This window comes from Camellia sinensis, chromosome 13 (assembly GCF_055761805.1).
Source record: "Camellia sinensis isolate YWXY chromosome 13, ASM5576180v1, whole genome shotgun sequence".
NCBI classification, from domain to species: Eukaryota; Viridiplantae; Streptophyta; class Magnoliopsida; order Ericales; family Theaceae; genus Camellia; species Camellia sinensis.
Window position 1 is genome coordinate 84,997,238 of NC_138973.1, and position 24,376 is coordinate 85,021,613.

At 37.3% G+C, this 24,376-nt stretch overlaps 1 protein-coding gene and 1 long non-coding RNA gene across 3 annotated transcripts; both read left to right on the top strand.

Annotated features, from left to right (window-relative positions):
- The first annotated feature begins 245 nt into the window (after positions 1-245).
- On the top strand, positions 246-7,531 carry LOC145806260 (uncharacterized). The gene is made up of 4 exons (XR_014349190.1): positions 246-325; positions 2,790-2,868; positions 6,296-6,396; positions 7,396-7,531. It is a non-coding gene; the product is annotated as an uncharacterized LOC145806260 (long non-coding RNA).
- Positions 7,521-16,979, top strand: LOC114301491 (uncharacterized). 2 transcript variants are annotated; one of them, XM_082902712.1, is made up of 4 exons: positions 7,521-7,659; positions 8,560-8,670; positions 15,973-16,062; positions 16,153-16,979. In XM_082902712.1, the coding sequence occupies exons 2-4, from the start codon at positions 8,610-8,612 to the stop codon at positions 16,878-16,880; spliced, it is 879 nt and encodes a 292-aa protein (XP_082758838.1). In that variant the 5' UTR covers positions 7,521-7,659; positions 8,560-8,609; the 3' UTR covers positions 16,881-16,979. The 2 variants fall into 2 exon arrangements, with proteins under 2 accessions (XP_082758838.1, XP_082758839.1); XM_082902713.1 differs by lacking the exon at positions 7,521-7,659 and having other exon boundaries at positions 8,469-8,670.
- Positions 16,980-24,376: the final 7,397 nt, after the last annotated feature.

Genomic DNA, 24,376 nt, shown 5'->3' on the forward strand with positions numbered 1-24,376 from the left:
ACAGAGCAATTTTGGCAGCCCACCCGGATCAAACCGCCCGAGTTCCCTCCAAATCCATTCTTGCACACAAAGAAGAGAAGCTTTCATGTTGTGTTTGGTTGGAGGATTTGAGGAGGGATTTGGAAAGGAAAATGGAAAAGGTAGGTGAAATATGAAGAAAACATGCTTAAATTTCACCTAGTTTCACACACCTTTTCCCTTTCCCTTTCCAAATCCCTCTCTAAATCCCCTAACCAAACACAGCATCAAGGCGACACAGAGAGATGGATCCGCTTTTATTCGGAACCATTTCGATACTTGTTCCAAACTCCTCTCTCAGCTCAAGGTCACAATTCCCAAAACCCTAATTTTATATCGTATCAGATTCAATTTCTTGTTTTTAATATTTATTTCTGAGAACCTCTTACACTTTCGTAAGGCCTAAATTTGTTAATTACTGATTTTTGTTATCTAGTTTTTTATTTTTATTTTTATTTTTGATAGGTAAGTTTTGAACCATTCTATATCGTGTTTATTGACAATAGCGAGTAACATTTGGGACTTTGATACAAAACCAGAAAATTGGACATCTTTGTTTATGTATTGGTCGAATTTAGATGGTATTCGGTATGAAATTGGACAGCTTTGTTTATGTATTGGTCGAATTTGGATGGTATTCGGTGTACTTTTTTTTTTTTTTTTTTATCAATAATGCTGCCATTCTAGTGACATTTTATGGAAGTGAGTCTGCCTTGGGCATAATTGTTCAAATCTTTTGTATATGATTTCGACAGTGATAAATTTTTAGAGAGAGAGAGACCCTGTTTGGTCGCTGTCATATGTGAGCATAGAGGCCATTCTCTTTCTAATCCTGATGACAATTGACAAAGCCCATACCATGGCCAATTCAGATACATATGTATATAGGGGGGAATTCTACATAAATACATGTAAATATATACATTTGAAATTGATGCATCATCACTTTCCTTATATAAAGAAGAAAGAAAAGTGGTTGAAGAAAGTTCACTTTCTCTCTCTAAAATGGTAGAGGAGGAGAGAAGAGGGAGGTTGTAGGCAGTGGCGGAGCCAGAAATTTGATATAGGGGGGCACCTATTAATTATAATTTCAAAATTTTTCTTTCCCAATCAATAACAACTCAGTGTTTGATTCAGTGAAATTAGCACTTAGTTCTTAAATTTGCATATCCAAAATAGTATAGAATAATTCAGCACGATAGTGATGTAGGTTTGTAATTTCTTGAGCATTGTGCATTTTTCTCCCTCGAACTACAAACATATCATTCATTTGGAGAACATCAATTTCATGCTTTTATGTATATTAATATTAATAAATTTAAAATAAGAGCAAAATAAAAAAAATTCATGTTATTTTATTTTTTTATTTTTTTAAAAAATAATTAATATTTTAAGATAATAAAAAATTAATATTTTAAAATGGAAAGGAATAAAATTTATAATCTTCATAATTAACAACAGATCCATCGAGGGTACATATACCACTATATAGGTTTATTTTAGAAAATTAATTAAAAGTTAATTTTTTTACTTTTTAATTTTTTTTAATCATATTATTGCGTCACCAAGTAGCAAATTTTCTGAATCTTTTAACACACACTCCACACACTGCAACGGGTGATTATGTCACCGAGTAACAAATTTTTCGAATCTTTAACATACTCCACATAGCACAAAACAAAAACAAAAAAAAAAATTGAAAAGTCAAGGGGGGCACGTGACCCCCCTTGCCCCTACATGGCTCCGCCCCTGGTTGTAGGTAGGCATATGAGACAAAAATGGTGAGAACACCTATGGATGCGTGATTGCATAGAGCAGAGGTTGTGGGGGAAAATCGAGAAGATATACGGGCTCAAAATCCCCATCTTCATCAAGATATAGACAACTTTGTCCGCATTTGGAGAAATTTTTGTCTGTGAATATGATATCACGTGGTATTATCTTTCATCAATTACAAATGTATATGTCTCATAGTGTTTATCAAACGCCTGACATAAATATAATGGATTATATTATCAAAGTCAATCACAATAGTAGAAGATACCATATGACATATACTCTATCCGCACATAAAAATTCTTCCCCCGTTTGGCAAGTAAGTTGGGTTTAGGTTGGGACTAAAAAAGTATTTCAATACCATCGCTAAAGAAATTATAGGATGTATCAGCAATAAGACGTAGTTGTCTGTATACGATGCCTAATACTCAACTGAATTGATGGAATTAGAGGGAATGGAACCTCCCAATCTCTATATATTTGATCAAAGATGATGTCCAATTGGCTGCAGTATGGTGTGAGTCTAAGAAACATGGACACAGACACTTGTCACAACACGGATACGACACGGATACGGACACGCCGACACGTCAATTTTCAAAAAATGCAAGATACGACACGACACGTGGGGGACACGCATGAAATATATAATTTTATATACTTATTATATGTTATATATAAAATATATTATTCAAAGATAATAACAAATGCAATATGACACTAATTCCTATAAATTTATATGGGTTTTGTTTTATTATTGTATCTTAAGTTATTTTGTTCAAACTTATAATTAGTTTCACATGTGTCTAATTGATAGACATGTGTGTTTAAGCGATTAACACGTGTGTCCTCCAAGTGTCTAAAGAGTGTTTGGGTCTTTAAAAAAATTTAAAAAATAGGACACGTTTTGAAGAGTGTCGAACACGTGTCCTAAGAGTGTCAGTGTTTGACACGGACACGACACAGATACGTTATCTTCTTCTTTTATTTTGCAGGTCTTGCTGACAGAGTTTAGAAGCCTTCCACCATTGTTTGAAGAAACTCCCAATGCCGTTCATGAGTTGACATTAGCAAGTAACTTACTTGACTTTATATATCAAATATATTGCGGTCCTTTAGTTGTATTGCTATTTGTTGATAAACCTACTCTTTTGTTGATTCACGTGATTCTATCCTCTTGGGTTGTGTGTTTTTGTGCAAGACTAGGATATGAACAGAGAAGCAAACCCATTTATTGCTATCCCTTTTTGCTGCTTCTTGAATTGTATCTCTTCCGTTATTCTTAACTTGGCTTGTGACCTACAGGTTGTTTTAGCTCTTTCTGTGTTGCCTATATATTCTGCATTGTGAATTGACTGATGCAATGTAATAGCTAAGCTGGTGAGGCTAAATTTTTCATGTCATTCCTCTCCGTGCTAAGAAAAACGTTTCATCATAGTTACAAACACTGTTTTTTGTTGGGTGGCAGTTATATTGCATTTGGATGGGTTTTGATGACAAAACTTTGCGGGAGTGCAAAGTATTCAAACGATGTTTTGAAAATAAATGTTTTCGGAGGGCATTGGAAGTTTGGAAAATCTAGTCCATGAAGGCTTTATTCTGACTTTTACGATTATTGGATTTTTCGAGGAGGGAAAAAATGCATTTCTTGGAGACTTTCTAGGCGGGAATGTTTTCAGTTTGCTCTTTTTGCCATGATTTGTGATGTGGAGGTGATATCGTGTTCATGGTCGTTAGAATCCTACGATTCATGATTCGATTCGTACGATTTGATACGAGTTTCAACAAAAATGATTCGAATCATGTTGTTGAATAAAAAATTGAGTGAATCATATGATTCACTATGATTTAGTTCTATTTTTATTTTGTTTATATAATGCATAAAACAGCGTCATTTTTGCTGAACTATGAAGATATATAGAAGAGATTAATTAGTTATATTGATATACGTAAGGCAGGGAGAATGTCAATCACCCTTCCTATTCTTTGCCTTGTTGCTAACAAGCTATGAAGTTTGATCTTCTTAGTTTTTGGGGTTAAGTGGGTGATGCCATTCTCAATAGGTGGGCTTCTAACTTCTTGGAGTTCATTTTTCCTAAGAACTCGGATAAAAAGGTGCGGTAGACTGCAGTGTTCGGTGTTTCTGTGGAAATTTTGAAGCGTCAGTAATAGGAGTTCTTTTGAGGGTTGAAAAAAGATAACTAGTAATGTTGCATGACAGTCCATGGAGTGTGCTTAGGGCGACACTACACTTAATTGAGAGGGTTCAGTTGAACCCACTTAAATTTGTTATTTATTTAAACAGATGAATTCAACTTGCTCAAATTAATTATAGGTTCATTGAATCCTATGATTTTTTACTAAACCCTCTTACTTGGACTTGAACACTATTTACTTGCATCTGGTTCCAACAAAAACATTATGCAATTATATTTTTACAATACTATAGTATATTATTTGTTTACAGTTATACCTTTCAAACTACTCTCTTTATAGAGATTAGTCTGTTGGCCAGAGCTCTTACACCTTATTAGAAGGTTAATGCCTTGTTTGATTAACATGATTAATAGTGAAGGGATTAATAGTTTCATGAATTAGTGTAGGATTAGTTATCCAATTAGATTAGTGAGATAACCATTTATTATGTATTCATTTTATTTTTTTCCTTCATAATTGAGATTATGATCTCCAGCCCCTCTCAATATTAAAAATTCTCCAATTTTGTCACATTGAATGTACGCCGTACATGAAATATGGTTAATAAAATTTGCAATCAAACATGGGATTGTGAGTCCATGGACTAACAATCCCAATCCTATGCTATAATCCTACTAATCAAACATGCCCTAACAGTTTCACTTTTCACACTTGCATGTGAAATTTATTGCCCTCGTACTTGTTTGAGATGTCACTCCCATTTTGGGAGTTTATTTATAATTGTGTTTTATGTTGTAATTATTGTATTTGTTTGGGATGTCTCTCCCATTTTGGGAGTTTATTGTGTTTTATGCTGTAATTGTGAACTCATTCTATTTCACTATATGAAGATACATTGCCATAAAAAAATAAAAAAAAAAATTCTCTGTTGTTCTCTCTTCTAACAATAGGACAAGATCGTCATTCATATCATATCTCTATCACACATAAACAAGGTTTGGCTATTACTTTTTATTTTTGGGTCGTGTGTTGGCCGCATACGATTGTTGGTGGTGGTGACCAAAGTGGGTAGGAGAAGGAGGAAAGAATGAAAACCTATTTTCGAAACAAGGAAAATAATTATTTTTTTTTAATAAAAAATTTAGTGTAGTTTGTCTATAATTTTTAGAAACAAAATTAGGCACAAAATGAGTATTTGTATATAGTTTTTAAATTATTTATAAACATAAAAATTGTAAACATAAACGTTATCATGCCTTGAAAATTAGGTGTTTTAGTGACGGGTTTTGATAAGAGGCTGGAATTTCATTTTGGATTAAAAAAACTAGCAAAGTTTTGACAGGTGGCTTGAACCCACTCATTATTTGCTTTTTTATATTTTTTATTCTCTGCCCCCGCTCCCACTCCCGCTCCCACTTTTTTAGGAGTGGTGTGCTTTTGCCCCACCAAAGATAGATTCTTGTGTTCGTCCTATTAGGAAATCGTCTCTTCCTAATAAGGAAAGGTGAGACACAAAATATCAAATAAGAAAGATAAAACGAATCGAAGAAATTATACAAACACAAGAATACAAAGATTTACGTGGTTCACCCCAAAATAGGGCTACGTCTACGGCTACTATGGTTTTCACTATGATTAGAAAGCGACACAACTTTGACTCTCTACAATACAAGAGATGCCCCTTTTATCTATTTATAAGTATAAAAATTACGACAACAGGGAAGTAACGAGAAATTACCAAAGTATCCAAAATATTTGGACCCGTCATCCCCTGGGGGAGGCCCCCCAAACCCGCCATTGGACCCAGGGCTCAGTGTACAATACTTATTAGGGTCCACAAGACCCAACAAGTCCCTGTGTGCAATTCATGCAACATAAGTTGGCCAAGTATTGTGACATGTAAGAGTGTTGTCAGCTCTATCTTCAGTTGAGGTACGATAATAATAACAATATGCACTGAGGTATGAAAAGTGATGATGACCACTATGGAAAAGTTGATCAAAAGTGAAGATTGCATAAGACAAGTTTTCACAGCCCTTTAGGTGAATGCGCTTGTGAAACATACTTGCAAATTGGATTAGGAAAATTAAAAGATGGAAATCACTGATGACTGAGTTTGTTTAAACAACTGTAGCTTTAAAAAGATTAACTATTTCAAGTCCTAGCATTTTGACTAGAATACCTGATTTGGTTAACGTGGCATGCTGCTCATGACTTATGTATAAGTTTTACAATTACATTCCAAGGAACTTTGAATATTATGTGTACCAAATTTTGTCAAATTACTTCCATTTTCAAGTCCTAAGCTGTTTCACTGATGATGTTTCTGATTGACAATTTGCAGGGGATATATATGAGCATGCAGTTGTTTTTAAGTGTGAAGATTGAGGACCAGGATGCCTTTGAAAGGGATTTTTTTTTCAGTTGATACCTTACTATACAGAGGCACAGCAACTTCTTATGTCTTTTTCCTTTTTTTTTTTTGGATGACCTTTATATTTTAAATATCCTTGACAAAAATGGGTGGCAAAAGATGAAATTAGGACCACATGTTTTCAGGTTGTATAAAAAAGGTCATGTACTTTTTTTGCCATGTTTGAGTTGATTTGGAGTCATTTTTTGAGGAGAATTTTTAGCTATGCTTCTTTTCCCCCTCCGTAGGTTAGATGACCTCAAAAAACTAAACCGGACAACGAATTGTTTAGATGTTCTAATTTGTGTGGGCTATTATGTTAACATTTTGGTTTCTTCAGATTGAAACCAGGTTTTTCTCATCAGACTTTTTTTTTTTTGTTGGTTGGTGCAAGTAGTAGCTGTTGGGTTTGATGGACAAAAACACCACCTTCAGTTTATGTTGTCTTGCTGCTTACCTATGTAATGAATTATTGTGTTGGATGAGAAACATATTTTTAAATGCATTGCCTTCAAGCTATAACTTCTATGTGCTTCATATCTGTATTAATTTGAATTAGCTAATCCTCGTTGCCGTCATGGAGGAGGAGCTAGTGTACATGTGACACTCAGTGCATAGTAACTTATCCAAACAATTAGACTGAATTTAAGGTATATGAAGGATTTTTGTATATGTTTTTTTAGTACATGTCTGTTTGTGTTCGTTCCTGCTAGATCCATATGTCACAGTGTGCCGCTTTTGGAAAGTCCTCAAGCAGTTAACAATAAAGGCAAAACATCCTACACATTAATTTCATGATTGTGAACAACTTTTTTCTATTTCTAGTGGCATATAGTGGGGGTAATGTGGTTGACAATGTGTCGATGAATTGGGTAGTCAGTCTTCAATAATGCAATTGAGACAGGCATGGCCATTGTTGATTTCTGTCTGGTTCTAAGAGTGAGCTTACTGCTTATTTATCTTATTTATCTTGTTTACCTTTTGAATTTGAAAGGTAATGGTCATGACTTTTTTTTTCTTTGATGGAGCAGTGGCCGCCTTCCACCATCTCCTCAGGAGTATCCTATCTTAGGTCTCAACCTTTTGAGACTCCTTGTGCAGAATAGAATTGCTGAATTCCACACTGAATTGGAATTGCTTTCAGCCAGTGCTATGGGCGAATAATTGTATCAAGCATGCTGTAGAACTGGAGCAATCGTTTATGGAGGGGGCTTACAACTGTGTCTTGAGTGCGAGACAGACTGTACCCCATGAAACTTACGTTTATTTCATGTTCTGTTGGCAAAGACAGTAAGGTAAACTGTGTGACTTTACTTATGGCAGAGATTAAAAGGAGAGGCAAGAGTTGAAATAATAACTGATTTTTTAGGGTGTTTTATTTGATTATAGTTGTTCATTCCATTCATATAATATCATGTATTCTTTTAAGTGGAGGAAAATGAGGGCATTTATGAGAGTTTGCTAGTTGACAGTCGCAACCAATAGTTGAATTTCGTTTGGGCGGAAATAATGATGCAAATTAAATGAACGTTGGTTGGTATTACTGCTTTTACATACGCACATTGTCTACTTGGTAGTAACAGTGACTATCCCACTACATTTGAATTATGGTGAGGTCTATGTTCATATGTTTTGTTAATGTTTTTCTATCCCTTTTGCTACATTTGTTGATAATATCAAGTTAGTGACCTGAGAACAGGGATTTATAGATAAATTCTCTATATACATATGCACTGCGGACTGATCAATCACTCTTCGTCTTTTCGTATTTTTTTTCATTCCAACTATGGTAGCATGTGCACTCTGGAAAGGGTTGGTTGGTAGTACTGCTTTTACATATGCACATTGTCTGCTTGGTAGCAACATTGACTTTCCTACTGAATTTGAATTATATTAAGTGAGACCTATGTAAATTTGTTTTGGTTATCACGTTTTTATCTCTCTTTTGCTACATTTGTTTATAACATCAAGTTAGCGACCTGAGAAGTGGGATTTACGCCTACATTTATGCATACATATGCACTGCAGAGAGATCGCTCACTCTTTTCGTTTCTTATTTTGTTCATTCCAACTCTAGTAGCATGAGCACTTTGAAAAGTGTGGGTTGGTATGTTATTGCTTTAGATACACACATTGTCTACTTGGTAGAAAGTGTGGCTAGTTTTGTGCCCTTAGTAGTTCATTGTCTTTTGCAGAGATGAAATAGCTGGATGCAGCAAAAAGGCCTACGATTCACTTTCAATTAATGATGCCCGGAAAATATTGGTGTTCTCTTCAGACAAAGAACTTTTTAATATGTCAAAGAGGTAAAATTCTTACTGCTAAGCTCATTTTCATTCTTATTGTGAACCAATGGAATACGTTAATGGCTGGATCTACTTTGGTGGTCTATAGTTAAAGGGAAGTACTAACCATCTAATTAGAAGTCAATTCTTATTTTTCTTGTTTTCTTTTTGTTCTTTATTACCCATCATTTTTACTTGCCCCCTCTTGGCCAAGAGCTGTATTGAGCAAAATGTTGTTGCGTAATATGATATCGAATATTACAGTGTGTACACAATAAAAATTGGATTCTACATCCTGTTTTAATTTTTGTTGTTTCTCTATTTGCTTCTCATTAGTTTGTTAGGTCTCAGTTTGGTGCTTGGAAATGGTGAGGGAAAGCAGAAAGAAAGTAGAAATAAATGAGAAAGGAATTTTTTAAAAAAATTTCTTCGTTATTTTGTTGTACATAAATAAATATTAAATTTAAAAAATTCATAAGAAATCAAAGATAAGAGGGGAAAATGATATTTAAAACTTGACATTCTCTGTTTTTTTCACCATGTTTTTTTTTTTCTCTACTATTTTCCAAGGTAATAAAACGAAGACAAATGATTTCCTTTTTATTTTCTTTTCCCTTTTGTTTTAATCACCAAATCAATTAATCAAATGGAGCCTAGATGCAAGGGCTTTGTGGAGTTGCAATATATGCATTATTTATGGTTTATCATTTTATACTTAAGTGATAGCATATTAACCATGAAGAGAATTATTTGACTTACCCATGAATGAGGCAGAGACCATATATATATAATAGATTCATGATACAATTTAGGAAACAATATAAATAAGAAAACAAATACTAAATCAGTGATTGACACAATCACAGATTATATACATAATGCTAAGAATAAAAAGATTTTATGTACTTTAATTTCAATATTCAACACTCTCTCTGAAACTGGTGTGAAGATATTCAACAATCACAGCTTATTAATGGATGACTGGAAGAAGTCGGAAAAAACTCAACGGCTAGTCCAAATAAATGCTACCGAACAAATTTGGTAGTCCACTAAATAAAAAAGGCCAAAAGTGCTTAATAAATCAGCACCACACCCTAGAAAGGGAAAAAACAGAGACTTAACTGCCCTAGAAGAGTTGCCGAAGCATCTATGGCTAGGAAACACCTTGGTCGGCAGCCAACAAGACCCTGGTCGGCATCAGATGCTGGAGCTAATGCCGAAAGATAGTTTATGGTCGTGTCGGACCGTTATAGAAACTGGTCGGAACTAATGTCAGGATAGTTTAAAGTCATGCTGGACCATTGTAGGAACTGACCGGAATCAATGTCAGGACAGTTTACGGGATCATGCTGGACCGTTGTAGGAACTAACCGGAATCACTTTCGGGACAATTTAAGGGGTCATGTCGGACCGTTGTAGAGACTAACTGTAGACACAAATTTTAAAACATCAAGTGTTTCAACACATTTCAAAATTTTATGTTACAAATGTCCACTGTTTAGTTTTTTGGACTAAACAGTGTTGATTATTTGAATAGCAGGTTCCTATTTCCGATCTATATTCCAGATCATTAATTACACATTTTATATAAATGAAACCTCCGATTAATGAAAAACAAAATAAATAACAGAAGACAATTTAAGAAAAATAAACATTTTATTAAAATTGTTATGGGTTTTGAACCCTTGAATACAAAGTGCAATTCTTGGGTTTGGAACCCTTTATCTGTTCATCGCCATTTTGCGTTTGTAGCGTAGTTTCTTGAGTTCTCTAAGTTTCTTTTCTTCTAGCTCTTGAATTCTTTCTCTCTCTCTCTCTGATATTCTCACTTTTGATTTTCTCTGATCCCTGATCTTGTGTGATGGTCCTCATATTTATAGAGGGCCATCCAGGTGATAAGAATGCCTCATCCTCAATTTGAATTTCAAATAGCGCCATTCGAATTTTGAATAATAACGCTATATGATTAATCGTATATCTGATTAACCGGATTGATTTTTGGGGTTTCATCCTGTGTGGTGTCCTTATTGTAGGCTCTAAAGGTATCATCTTTCGTAGGCTCCACGTGTCATTTAAGCATCTTGAATAACGTCGTTAAGATACGACGTTGTTTTATTTATACACTTCAACGGAGCAAGTTGATCATTTTGGGAAGTGATTGCCTACAACAATCTTATCATAGACTTTATGTGTGTCATTGACTGTATTTGAAATTTAAACATAAATTTAGTTGAAATTTATGTGCCAACAAATGCCCCCTCGTGACTTGCACAAGTGAATTTTTTTAACTGTGCGAGTCACGACAAATTGGCACTTTTATCTAGATCCTCTTTAGGTCTTGGATGGAATTATTTCTTGGCCTTGGTCCCTTTCTACCACTTTTCAGGCTTTGTATATATATATATTTTTTAATGGATTGATTGCTCCTTATAGTCCATGGGCCTTTTATTATTTTTTGCTCGCATGAGCCCCTTTTAGGAGTTTGTCTAAATGGAATATGATGGATTGGCATTGGTAGGATTTCTAATCCTACACAAACTCTTACTTCTATGGAGTATTTCAAATCCTACATAAACTCTTGCTTCTTTGAAGTATTTTAGGAGACCACTACCTCTTTTCTTAAGCAAGACTTTTTTCTTTATATTACACCTATTCATATATTTTCCCTGCAGCCCCTTTTTTCCTTGCAGATTTTGTTTCTCCCAGTAGATTTTTTTTGTTTCCAGAAAATCTTTATCCTTCCAGCAACTTTCCAGCCATTATCTTTCTTCTTTTTCCGACAAAAGTTGTTCTTCTTATACTTTAAAGAAGACACAAAAGAATCTCTTCAAACTCCTTTAAATCAGGTATGATTTCTTCTCCATAAAATATTTTCTTTTAGCATGTATATCACCATGTGACAGCACCCTTCCCAAAAATTTTTTACTAGACCCTAAGTCCAAGTAGTTCCAACAAAGACCCTTCTTGAAAGGATGAATAACCTATTGCCTTCTTTCATAACAAAAGTTGTAGCCTCTTTTCTTTTTATTTTTTTACTTTTTATATTTTTATTTTTGCCTGAACAAAAAACCTGCTGCCTTTCAAGCAGATTTTTTCCCTAGCCCAAAGTCTTTCCTGAACAAAGGCCCTTTTTTTTTTCTTTTTTTTTTTTTTTGGGTCACAGTTTAATCTTATTGCTGCCTTATACATATATATATATATATATATATATATTTGTTAGATCATGAACTTAACTAGCCCAGATAAAGTCCTTGCCCTACACAAACAAAAGACCAAGTTTTTTTTTTTTTTTTTTAAAAAAAAAAAAAGCAAAACCTACAAGAATTTTTCCCTAGATCATGAATTTAAATAGCCCAAGTAGAATTGTTGACATGGCAAGTCTCTTGTCTTTTGGCAGTGGTCTCAATTGATCCCTGTTGGAATTTTCTATCATATCTTCAGAAGGTAGGCCACATAGTTCCAGACCAAGATGGTCGAATTCTACCATCTCAGTTTCAACTTGTCCATTTTGAATTTAATCTAATCAAAGTCTTTAAAACCTGCTGCCTTTCAAGCAGATTTTTTTCCTAGTCCTAAGTCTTTCTTTGAACAAAGGCCTTTTTTTTTCTTTTTTTTTGGGGTCACAGTTTAATCTTATTGCTGCCTTTTATATATATATATATATATATATATTGTTGTTAGATCATGAACTTAACTAGCCCAAATAAAGTCCTTGCCCTACAAAAACAAAAGACCAGGTTTTTTTTAAAAAAAAAAACAAAACAAAACAAAACCTGCAAGAATTTTTCCCTAGATCATGAGTTTAAATAGCCCAAGTAGAATTGTTGACATGGCAGGTCTCTTGTCTTCTGGCAGTGGTCTCAATTGATTCCTGTTGGAATTTTCTGTCATATCTTCAGAAGGTAGGCCACAGAGTTCCAGACCAAGATGGTCGAATTCTACCATCTCCGTTTCAGCTTGTCCATTTTGAATTTAATCTAATCAAAGCCTGCACCCTCGTGATTCGTGCATATGAATTTTAACTATACGAATCACGACAATGAAGTATTTTATTATTATTTTTTATTTTTTTATTTTTTTCCAACCCCAAAGTCCTTGCTTGTAAACATGCACAAAGAGCCTTTTTTTGTTGTAAAAGAAACCTGCTACTAATGAAGTCTCAGGCCCTGTTTAGAAGCTACAATTTTTTTTTTTCAATTATTTCATGTCTTTTTACCTCTTTTGCAGGCAACACGCAAGGCGTCAGAGTTTGTTTATAGGTATCATTGCCCTTTCCAGCCTAATGGCAATGAGTGGCTTGAATCCTTAGTAGTGATTGTGTTCTTTCACCCCAATGGCTTGAATCCTTGGCAGTGAATGTGTCCTTCACCCCAATGGCTTGAATCCTTGACAATGATTGTGTCCTTCACCCCGATGGCTTGAATCCTTGGTAGTAATTGTGTCTTTTCACCCCAATGGCTTGAAACCCTGGCAGTGAATGTGTCCTTCACCCCAATAGCTTGAATCCTTGGCATTGAATGTGTCCTTCACCCCAATGGCTTGAATCCTTGGCAGTGATTGTGTCCGTCACCCCAACGGCTTGAATCCTTGGTAATGATTGTATCTGTCACCTCAACGGCTTGAATCCTTGGCAATGATTGTACCCATCACCCCAACGGCTTGATTCCTTAGCAGTGATAGTGCCCATCACCCCAACGGCTTGATTCCTTGGCAGTGAATGTGTCCGTCACCCCAATGGCTTGAAACCTTGGCAGTGAACATGTACATCACCCCAACGACTTGATTCCTTGGCAAGGGCTTTTGTCAATGACATTTTGCCTTCACTAACCTCTTCTTCCTTTTTTTTTTAAAAAAAAAATTTGTTTAATTTTTTAAAGGAAGCATGGAAAAGACACCTGAATATCTTCGACGTGACGAGAGGAATGTATTGAATAAATCTGGTCCGAAAATAATTCGGGACAAACCTATCACTGCTTTATTGTCACCTACCGAGTTGGACCCCTACATCCTTTTGCATACGGCTTCCGAAGACTTGGTCTATACAAGAATTCGAAATTGCTGCGAGATTCTCGAGAAAGGGCACTCCAAATCAATCGGTTCATTCCCTGTCTCAATCCTCCATCCATTTTCTGAAGACCTTGATTGCTCCGAATTTAATACTCTTCTCAAGAGAATGAAATATGAAAAATTAAGGTGGGATAATTCTTTTAATGTCCGCGGCATCTCCACCCATTTGCAATCCCCTATATGGATTTTTTGGTTGAATGATGTTCTCTCCACATTTGCCCCTATTTTGAAAAAGTGTGGGATTTATGCCGCAATCTATGTATCCCAATTTGCTTATGCTAGGAATGTCGTCTTGCTCAAAGGATTCTTAGAGCGATGGTTACCCGACACCAACACTTTCCACACCATTTACGGTGAACTTGGGATCTCTTTATGGGACCTTCATCGCATTAGCGGCCTCCCCATCCGTGGCGAGTTTTATGAAGAATTTACCCCCTCCAATGACGTTTTATATTCGTCCCAGACATCCAAGGCGTGCCATGGGCTTTTCAACATTTATGCCAGCTCTTTTCAATCCAAGAAGTTTAACCATTGGACTTTCAAATTCATTGACTAATCCCCAACTTCGACTAGTAATTTTCGACGAAAAGATAGAATCCCTGATGATGTGTATCTTTCTGGTTTTTTGGCGAGTTGGCTTAGCGGATTTGTTTTCCCTCACTCTTCCGGGGAAATTCATCCGACTACCTTTCATGCAGCCACCAAAATGGTCGGTGAAACCTTATTTAGCCTGGCCATCCCCGTCCTTGCATACCTCTATCATTCTCTTGGTAAAATGGCATCATCACCTTCACCTGGGAAGGAAAATATTCAGGGTCCTTTGCATTACCTTTTTGGATGGATTTCACTATATTTTGTTAAGACTTACTCTCACGGGAATCCTTTATCGATTTGTCCGATTCCTGATATTCATTTCATGCCATATCTTGGGTTTATTGGAAACCAATCGGCTGCCTAGTTTTTTATTAATAAATTTCCATTTGTGAACTCTCTCTTAACCTATCGTACGGAGTGTCAGTTTAGGGCTCTTACCCATGAAGGTGAACCTTCAGGCATTCTGGTCGACTCTGAAAGGATATCACCTTTCCACCTTGGCTATCTTATATCTTTGAGGCAAGGGATTTTAACTTTTAAAATGGGATTTAATTTCATCTCCGAATTGTACTCCCCAAACCGATACAGTCGTCAATTTGGGTTTGCTCAAGCGTGCCCTACACCGCTTAATGTATCTTGTCGGCAGCCCTCTGAGTGGTCTAAATTTTATTACAACTAGCGCCATATGCTACGCTGCAGTACAAAAGTCTTATTGGAGTTACCAGGCTCCCAATCTACTTCTCACGTAACCATGCCTTATGCCAATTGGTGGTTGGGAACTTCCTTTACTGTGCTCCAATATGTTACTCATACCCAGCCGAAATCTTCATGCAAGAGAAAACTTGATATGTCAATTAAAGACCAAAAGACGAAGAAGCCTTCTTACTCTAGAGCTAGGTCATCATCTTCACCTATTGCTCTGGGAGCATCGTCACCTCAGAGAATGGATAATAGTCGGCCACCTATTGCTCCTTCCCCATCTAGTTACTTGGTTTCAGATCTCCTTCATCTTTTTGAGGATATGTGTAATTCTCAATTTAAAATGAGATTTAACTTTGAGCAAGTAAATTCTGGCCCTCAATTTTCTAGTCTAGCAAAGCTTTTTCCAAAGACTATGTCTATCAGTGATTATACAAGAACTTCCTAACCAACAGTATCGACCAAAACCCCAATGGATCAATTTCGCACATACCTGTATTCTTTTCTTGAAGATAAAGATGAGAATATGATTCAAGAACTCTTTGAGGGAGATGGGTATGAATTAACTGCCTTGGGTCGTATTCGCATTAAGAGTGTTGAAATTCCTTCTCCCACCAAATCTTTTGATCGTTCTCTCAATGGGAGTAGTGAGAGTGAAGATGAGTTTTATTACTACACCCCTCTTTTAAATGGCACACTGACTAAGATGAGTAAATTGCCCCCAGCAAATGTAGGTTTTTCTTCTCGTTCTTCGAACAAGCTATCCAAGTTGTTAGAGAAAGGTATAATTCCTCCATTTTTTTTTTTTTTTAAATACCTTTCATTTTCTTAGGCACTGTGCCTCGGACTTCCCCAGCTACCTCGCATATGCCATTGGCTACCTTTAAGGGTATTCTTATTCATTCCTTGTACCTCATTTTATTTCATCATGTATACATACTCAAGGAACTCTTTTCTTTTTAGATCATGCCACATTGCAAAATCCGTGGTCCACCTGTGGGAATCACAACTTGTCTCCTCCCACACCTAAGTCTCTTCAAGCCGTACACCAAGGTATACTTCATTCACCCATATATATATATATATATATATATTGTTTTTAACTTCTATGTTTTCATTGAGTATCTCCTTCTATTTTTACAGAAATTACTTCTGACACATTGGAAGAGACAGACGAAATTATTTCTGATACCTCGGTAACGGCCCAAATTCTTGCAGACTTACTTGAAGCAAATGGGGTTAACAAATTATTTAACCAACTTGAAGCACCCCTTGCTCCATCTAGCCTTCTTTTGGGAACTTCCTCTAACGAAGCAGCCACCCATGTTCAGAAAGGTCTTATTATTTCTCTCCAATCAATGACAGATGTTAATGGCATAATTGCTATAGCAAACAACGTTTTCATGATTTTGAAGAGTTTGGGTGTAGACTTCATCTCCTTTTACGAGAAGGTGAAGATATTCCTTGGGTGCTTTGCTTTGAAAACCCAACTTGCAGATTCTTCAAACTTGTCTATTGCAGAATTTGAGGCCCAATACTATGAGAAGAAGCTTCATTTCGACAAAGTTTCTAGCGAACATGAACAGTTGTCTGCTTCAATTATCAAGTCAGATGAGCACATTGCGGGTCTTAATCAAAGGATTATTCAAACCAAAGAGTTACTCAAACAACTTGAAGAGGAATTGTCATCCACCCAAGCAGAACATGCATCCTTTATGTGTGATTTTGCACAAGCTTCCGAGAGTGTTTCCAAATCAGAAGAAGACGTGCAAACTGCTCTAAACGTTTTGAGCCAGCACAAGAAGAAGAATGGACAACACGGTGTTGTGGAACATGCTTTTGAAAGGGCTAAGGCTTCTCTTAATGAATGAATGCACTTTTATTTTGTTATTCATCCGAACATAATGTATTTATGAAATTTCGCTCAGTGATAGATTTATTTGTTATATGAAATTTCTCAATACAATACATTGATTTGTCTTATTTTAGCCGTTTACAGTTTATACTCTTGCAGGCCAGGAATATCCAATGTTTCATCACCTTAGATTTCGGTAAGGTATTTTAGCAGTTTAACCACATACAATACCGTTGGTGGTCTTCGATTGTTGTTTGGCCGTACACAGTTTATACTCTTTCGGGCCAGGAGTATCCAATGTTTTACCACCTTAGATTTTGGTGGGGTATTTTAGTAGTTTAACCACATACAATACCGTTTGTGGTTTTTGACTTTTGTTTGGCCGTATACAGTTTATACTCTTGCGGACCAGGAGTATCCAATGTTTTATCACCTTAGATTTCGGTGAGGTATTTTAGCAGTTTAACCACATACAATACTGTTGGTGGTTTTTTTTTTTTTTTTGCCCAGGTTGCCCTTTCGGGTTTTCAACCTAGGTAATATCTCTTCAAGAACCTTGCATTGGTTGGGAGAATGATTCTGTCACCATCCATCGTTATTAACAAATAGGCCCCATTAGAATAAACCTTCTCAATCACATAAGGTCCTTCCCATTTGGGCTCAAGCTTTCCTTTGGTTCTTCATGAGACTACTATGGGTGTTCTAACCATTAGTACCAAGTCTCCTTTTTTAAAGGAGCGAAGCATCACTCGTTTATTGAATGCATTTGCCATCCTTTGTTGGTAGATCTCCAAGTTATGTTGAGCATACAACCTTTTTTCATCTAGGGTCTCCAGCTCAGCCAATCTCACTCTTGCACTTTCATCTTCTGTTAAGGACTCTTGTATTGCCACTTGCAATGATGGTATTTGAACCTCAGTGGTAACACTGCTTCTCCTCCAAAAACTAACGAATAAGGGGTTGCTTGAGTAGGGGTTCTGTGCGAAGTCCGATAAGCCCATAAAGCTTCTTGTAACTTTTCGTGCCAAGCTCTTTTGTTCTTATCCACCATCTTCTTGAGAATTTTGCACAATGTCTTGTCGAAAGCTTCTGCCAAACCATTGGCATGTGCATGATATCTTGATGAATGGTTGTTTTTGATTTTGTACTTGGCAAATAACTTGTTCAAAGCATCACTCCTGAACGGCTGTCCATTATCCATGATGACACTTTCTGGAATTCCGAACCTGTAAATGATATGGGTTCGGATGAACTCGGAAACAACTGTGCTTTTTATATCCTTTAAAGCCACGGCCTCTGCCCATTTTGAGAAATTGTTAGTAGCAGCTAGAATGTATCGATATCCTACTGAAGATGGAGGTACAAAAGGACCAATAATGTCCATACCCCATGCTGCAAATGGCCAAGAACAAGTTGTTAAATGTAAAGGCTCTGGGGGTTGGTGGAGAAAGTTCCCACGGATTTGGCAGACTTGGCATCTTCGAGCATAATCTATGCAATTTGCAATCATAGTCGGCCAATAGTATCCCAACCATTTTAGCTACATGTGTAATTTAGGACCACTTTGGTATGCCCCACATACACCTGCATATATTTCTGCCATTACCTCTTGAATATGTTCCTTGGCTATACACCGCATGTACATTCCATCCAAAAACCTTTGTATAACCCATCTTTCCACAAGACGAATTTGGTAGCTCTGCGTCTCACTTCAATTCTTTTTACTTTATCTTCAGGTAGCCTACCATGTTGGAGATAAGCTATGAATGGTTCCCGTCAATCCTCTTCGCTTTCTCCCTTCGTGGTGATGACCAAGATTGGAACCAAGTCAGAAACTTCTTTTAAAGGTTGTAACACCCTTCTTTTACCTACCGGGATAGTAATTGTTTTGCTATCTGGTAGGGTGAGTGATGCAGCCAAACTTACAAGTGAATCAGCTCGAGCATTTTTTATTCTTCACGTGGAAAATATGTGTTTTCCTGAATTGCGAAAGCAATTGATCAGCCCTTTCATGATACAAGATGAGACTTGTTTTCTTAACATTGTATTCTCCACGGAGTTGCTTTACAACCAGCTCTGAATCTCCATAAATTGAGAGTTCTTCAATAGGAATTTGTAATGCCAATTCTAATCCAGCAATTGCAGCTTCATATTCTGCCTCATTATTGGAGCATCCTTCACTTAAGGCGAAAGAATGGGTGATTATAGCATTGTCTGGAGTCACAAACACAATTCCAATTCCAACTTTATTGTTTTTAGGATTTTCTTGCTTCTTGCCATCTGGACTCCTTGAAGTTCCATCAAAATACATCTCCCATCCTTTCTGGATTTCTACTTGCATAGCCTCTTCATTTGGCAAATCAGTTACTAGAGGTGAGTCATCAAGTATAGGATGTGCTGCCAAAAAATCTGCTAGAGCCTGCCCCTTTACAACTCTTTGAGGAACATATTCAATTGCGAATTGTTGGAGAATTACAGCCCACTTTGCAATTTTCCCTGAAAGTATGGGCCTTGAAAGTATATATTTCAAGGGGTCTACTCTTGATATCAACTTGACTTTGTGTTCTAGGACATAGTGCTTTAGTTTTTGCAAGGCGAACACTAAGGCAAGACATGTCTTTTCGATAGGAGAATAATTGACTTCTGCCCCAACCAGAGTACGACTCAAGTAATACAAGGCATTTTCTTTCCCATGCTTATTGTGTTGTGCCAACAGTGCCCCTAACGAACCATCCAGGACTGTTATGTACAATAAGAGTGGTTTCCCTTTTATAGGGCTCATGAGTACTGGAGGCGTCAAAAGATACTCTTTAATACTATTAAAAGCATTTTGGCACTACTGATCCCATTCAAATGGAACACCCGTTTTCATCAATCTTGAGAATGGCAAGCATCAACCAGCCAGGTTAGAAATAAATCTTCTGATATAGGCCAATCTCCTTTGTAGCCCCTTCAATTCCCTCAAATTTCGCGAAGGAGGCATGTCAGCGATGGCTTTAATCTTGGTAGGGTCAATTTCAATCCCTTTGTTCCGAACCACAAACCCTAGAAATTTTCTTGAGGAAACTCCAAATGCACATTTTAGTGGGTTCATCTTGAGTTTGTACCTCCTCAAACGTTCGAAGATTCTTCTCAAATCTTCCACATGGTTTTCCTTTTCCTTTGTTTTGACGACAAGATCATCAGCATAGCATTCGATGGTGTCATGGAGCATATCACCAAAAATTATAGTCATTGCCGTTTGATACGTGGCCCCAGCATTTTTCAGGCCAAAGGGCATTACCTTATAGCAAAAGACTCCTCTCGGAATCCTGAATACATTCATTTCCTCATCTTCTGGTGCCATTCAGATTTGATTGTATCCTAAGTATCCATCCATAAAAGACAAGGTTTCATACCCAGTAGTTGCATCTACAAGAAGTTCAGTGATAGGCAAGGGAAAGTCATCTTTAAGACAAGCCTCATTGAGATCACGAAAATCAATACAAACCCTGATTTGACCATTCTTTTTCTTGATTGGCACTATGTTTGCTAGCCAAGTTGGATATTTGACTTCCCTGATGAATCCTGCATTGATAAGCTTGTCGACTTCAACTTCAATTTGGGTTGTAAGCTTTGGTTGAGTTCGCCTCTGAGGCTGTTTAACTGGGTGTTTCTCAGGGTGAATTGCAAGCTTATGGACTACAATCTCTGGATTAAGACTAGGCATCTCACTGTAGTTCCATGCGAATATGTCGCAATACTCCCTTAAGAAGGAAATATATTGTTGAGCTTCTTCTTCCTTTAAATTTGCACTAATGAAGGTTGGTTTGTTTTCTCCTTCATCACCCAGATTTACCTCACGAAGGTCATCAACGGTGGCTTGGCCTCCTGCTTCAAATTCTGTTGGTGCAGGTTGAGCTTCATCTTGGTCAACATCTTCCAACACATATTGAGTGATAGTCATGTTTACTGGAAATTTTTCCTCATCCCCCCGATAGCCTAGCCCTTCTGTCCTAGCGATGATAATACCGTCTTGCTGGATAGCCTGCTTCTACGAAGGTGTTAATGCAAAGTCAAAGGGTGTCATTGTTCCTAGTATTTTTTCAGTATCTAAACCAACTTTTACCAACATCTGTGTAATTTCTGCATTGAAGGTAGGCTTCTCAAAACTCGAGATGTTTTCTTCTGGCACTTGATCAACTTTCACTTTCTATTCAACATCTCCAAGTGAATGGAATATGATGGGTTTCGACCCTTTTCCTTTAGGAGGGACCACAATCTTATTATTTCTCCACATAGGTGCATTATGTCCTCCTTAATGGCAACGTGAACTCACCCTTGAGATCCAAAATTGGATTTATTAGGGCTAGAGCCTTTGCCCCTGGTTTCCTTTAGGACTTTGGCACATATCGAAAAGTTCTTTTGTTGAAACTGGAGTAGACTCTAGAGCGTCTTTGACATTCGGAGTATCTTCAGACTTCACATCTTTTCCCTTTCTTTGTGAAGTCTTTGTATAGAAACGAGCATCAGCATAATAGGCCTTTACTTCTCCAAATGGATCATTGTCAGCCACAGTTGTCCCCTCTTTTTTAGGTGAAGGCAATAGGTACTTGATACATTGGTGATAAGTTGATGGTACTGCATGATGATTATGCATCCATGGTCTCCCAAGCAAAGCATTGTAGGAGGTGTCTACATCAATAACCAAGAACTCAATGCTTTCTTCAATATCCCAAACTTGGTCCGTAATTCAATCTTCCCCATTGGGCGTTGTTCATTCTGATTAAATCCTTGAATGACCAAACGACTTGGACGAAGTTGTGAAATTCGAACCCCTAATAAGTTTAAGGCGCTCCGAGGCAGGAGGTTTACCACAGATCCTCCATCAACTAGAATTTGAGAAATTTTCACATCATGGATAAGCCCAATGATAAACAAAGGCCGATTATGGTCTGTCATTTCAGCACACATATCTTTGTCACCAAAGGTTACCATAGCCATGCATGTAGTTGTCTTCTCTTGATTTCTACCCTCGATTTCTTTGTGGAAATCCTCTGGCTTGGACAGAGCATATATTAAAAACTTTCGAAGCTCTAGAGACATTTTCAGTGCGTCATATACGCTCAACAATGCTGGAATTTTCTTTAGATGAGCTAGTGCATCATGTTTCACTTGCTCTTCCTCCAGCAAAACCTGTGGAACTTTTGACGTTTGAGGGTCCTGAGGATTTCGTAATTTCCTCCGGTGGGTCAAGTAAGTCTGGCATACTTCAGCAACTGCCTTTTCGTTGACCTCAACTTCTTTTGTTCTCTCACCTATTTGGACCATGTTAACTGGTCCAGCTGCAGGGTGATCATCATCATCATCAGTCACTTCTCCATCTTCCTGAAGCTGCATTCTTCTCCTATTTCTTAAGTACCGGGAGTCACGCCTATAAAAGCATTGGGATTCTACAAAACCGTTCTTCATGGCCTCCCAACTAGGCACCACGACCCCTTCGATGGAGCAATACCAGTCAAAGGCAATCCCCTTCAAAGAAAGGGGGAATTGTTTTAGGCAAAGTGCTTGATTCTGAGTCATTTCCCCACACTGTTTCAAAAAACGCCTAATATGTTTTTGAAGATCTCCATACCCTTCATATAGGACAAAATTCGGAAGTTCGTATCCTTCGGGAAATCATATGTGCCTTCTATGAAATCATATGTTTGAGAAGATGTACCCTCGTCCTCCAAATGTTCTGACATCTCAATTTTTATTGGCCATGGTTTATAAAATGTCCTATAGAATCGATCAGTCATTGTGTCCCAATCTGGGATTGAATTAGGTTGCAGGCTGAAGTACCAATCTGCTGCCCACCCCTCCAAAGAAAGAACGAACTGCCGTAGAAGTAACGCCTGGCTTTTTACTGTGTTTCCACATCGTGCAAGGAAACGAACCAAATGGCACCTTGGACAACCTGTCCCATTATATAAAGGAAAACGAGGTACTACATATCCTCGTGGGAACTGAACCCATTCGACCCAATTAGGGAAAGGATGTCCAGAAATTTGATTTCTTTCAATAATCAAATTTTGATGGGCTTCAAAACCCTCATTTTTCAAAGAGACTGTTACTTTTGCCTAATATTCCGCTTCCCTTCTAGCTTCAATTTTTGCTTTCTCATCATCACCTGGATTGCGAATGATACGTATTTCTCGCTCTTCAAAATTTACATCCACAGTGATGACATTACAAGGAAAGTCAAAGTGGTCACTTGATACACTTTCTCCATCGTATGTCCTAGCTGGGGATGTGTATGGTGAACCATCAGGAGAAAAGTCAAGTTCCCAATCTTCATTAGGATCCTCAACTTGAGATGACTTTGCTTGTTTACTTGAATGCTTCCATACTTCATCATCCGACTTACACCTGTCATTCACCTCATCATCCTTAAAGTGTAGTCGTTTTTTTCGCCTTTTTCACAAGCTCAAAGTCGGACCTACACCCAGTGTCTCCTTGTTCTGTTCCCCTTACATATTCTGGAGTGCTTTGATAGTACATTGGTGGTACTGGCGAATATTCTGGAGAAAAGGCTTTTGGTGTGTACTCTGGAGAAGCTGGTGTATACTCTAGTGAGGCTGGTGTGTATTCTGGAGAAGTTGGTGTATACTCTGGTAAGTCAGGTATGCAGATAAGAGATGTAATGCAATCTCCTTCCCTAACTTTTGAACCAACTTCACCCTCATCTTCCTCATCATCACTCAAAACAATGATGGTTAGGCAAGGGGCCAAAGTAAACTTTTCTTTCCTCCTTTTATCAAAGTATGTTTGTAACTCCACAGATTGAAATTTTGAAGGCAGAAATTCCTCCAATGTGATTGGGACAAGGGGACATTGCTCTAACTGCTCATCAGGGACCAATTTCTCTCATTTTTCCTTCTTTGGGTTCTTCTTTCCTTTTCTCTTACTTACTTTGGCTTTTTTTTTTGTTTCCTGGAAACTTTTGATTTTTGTTTTTTGGAAACTTTTGGCCCTTGTGTTGTTGAAGCAACCACATTTCTAGCTTTCACTGTGGCATTTTGTTTTTTCTTCATGCTTTTTGACTGATAAACAACCCATGCACCTTCATTATCATTGTCGATAGTAATTGGGTTAGCATATGCTTTCTCTTGAGGAGGGAGCTTGATAGTCCAAAAGTTCCTAAAATTTATCTTTCAGAACAAAGCACTCTTTTATCGGATGGCTAATCAAACGATGGTGGGGGCAATACTTTGGATCATTGGTCTTTCCTACCTCATATGGTCTTTTCACCTCAGGGAGAGCAATCAACTTTTGCTCCAATAGATCTTCAAATAGGTCTTCGACCAGATCATCCGTGAAAGAATATTTCTTCTCCAACCTCTCTTTCACAGTCACCTTTTTAAATTCCTTGGGCTTTTTAGCCCCTACTACAACAGGACCCTTCTTTCTGGTTTCAATTATAGCTGCAGTCGAGAACTCAACCCTTTCAACGGCCCTAGGCCTCCTTCGTTTAGCTAGATGCAGCTCCAT

What these genes read in the sequence shown, in the direction of transcription:
- LOC114301491 (XM_082902712.1), top strand. Translation starts at nt 8,610, where the DNA reads ATGATGCCCGGAAAATATTGGTGTTCTCTTCAGACAAAGAACTTTTTA. An exon ending in CTTTTTAATATGTCAAAGAG is followed by an intron (nt 8,671 to 15,972) that starts GTAAAATTCTTA and finishes TTTTCTTTTTAG; the next exon opens with ATCATGCCACATTGCAAAAT. An exon ending in TCTTCAAGCCGTACACCAAG is followed by an intron (nt 16,063 to 16,152) that starts GTATACTTCATT and finishes CTATTTTTACAG; the next exon opens with AAATTACTTCTGACACATTG.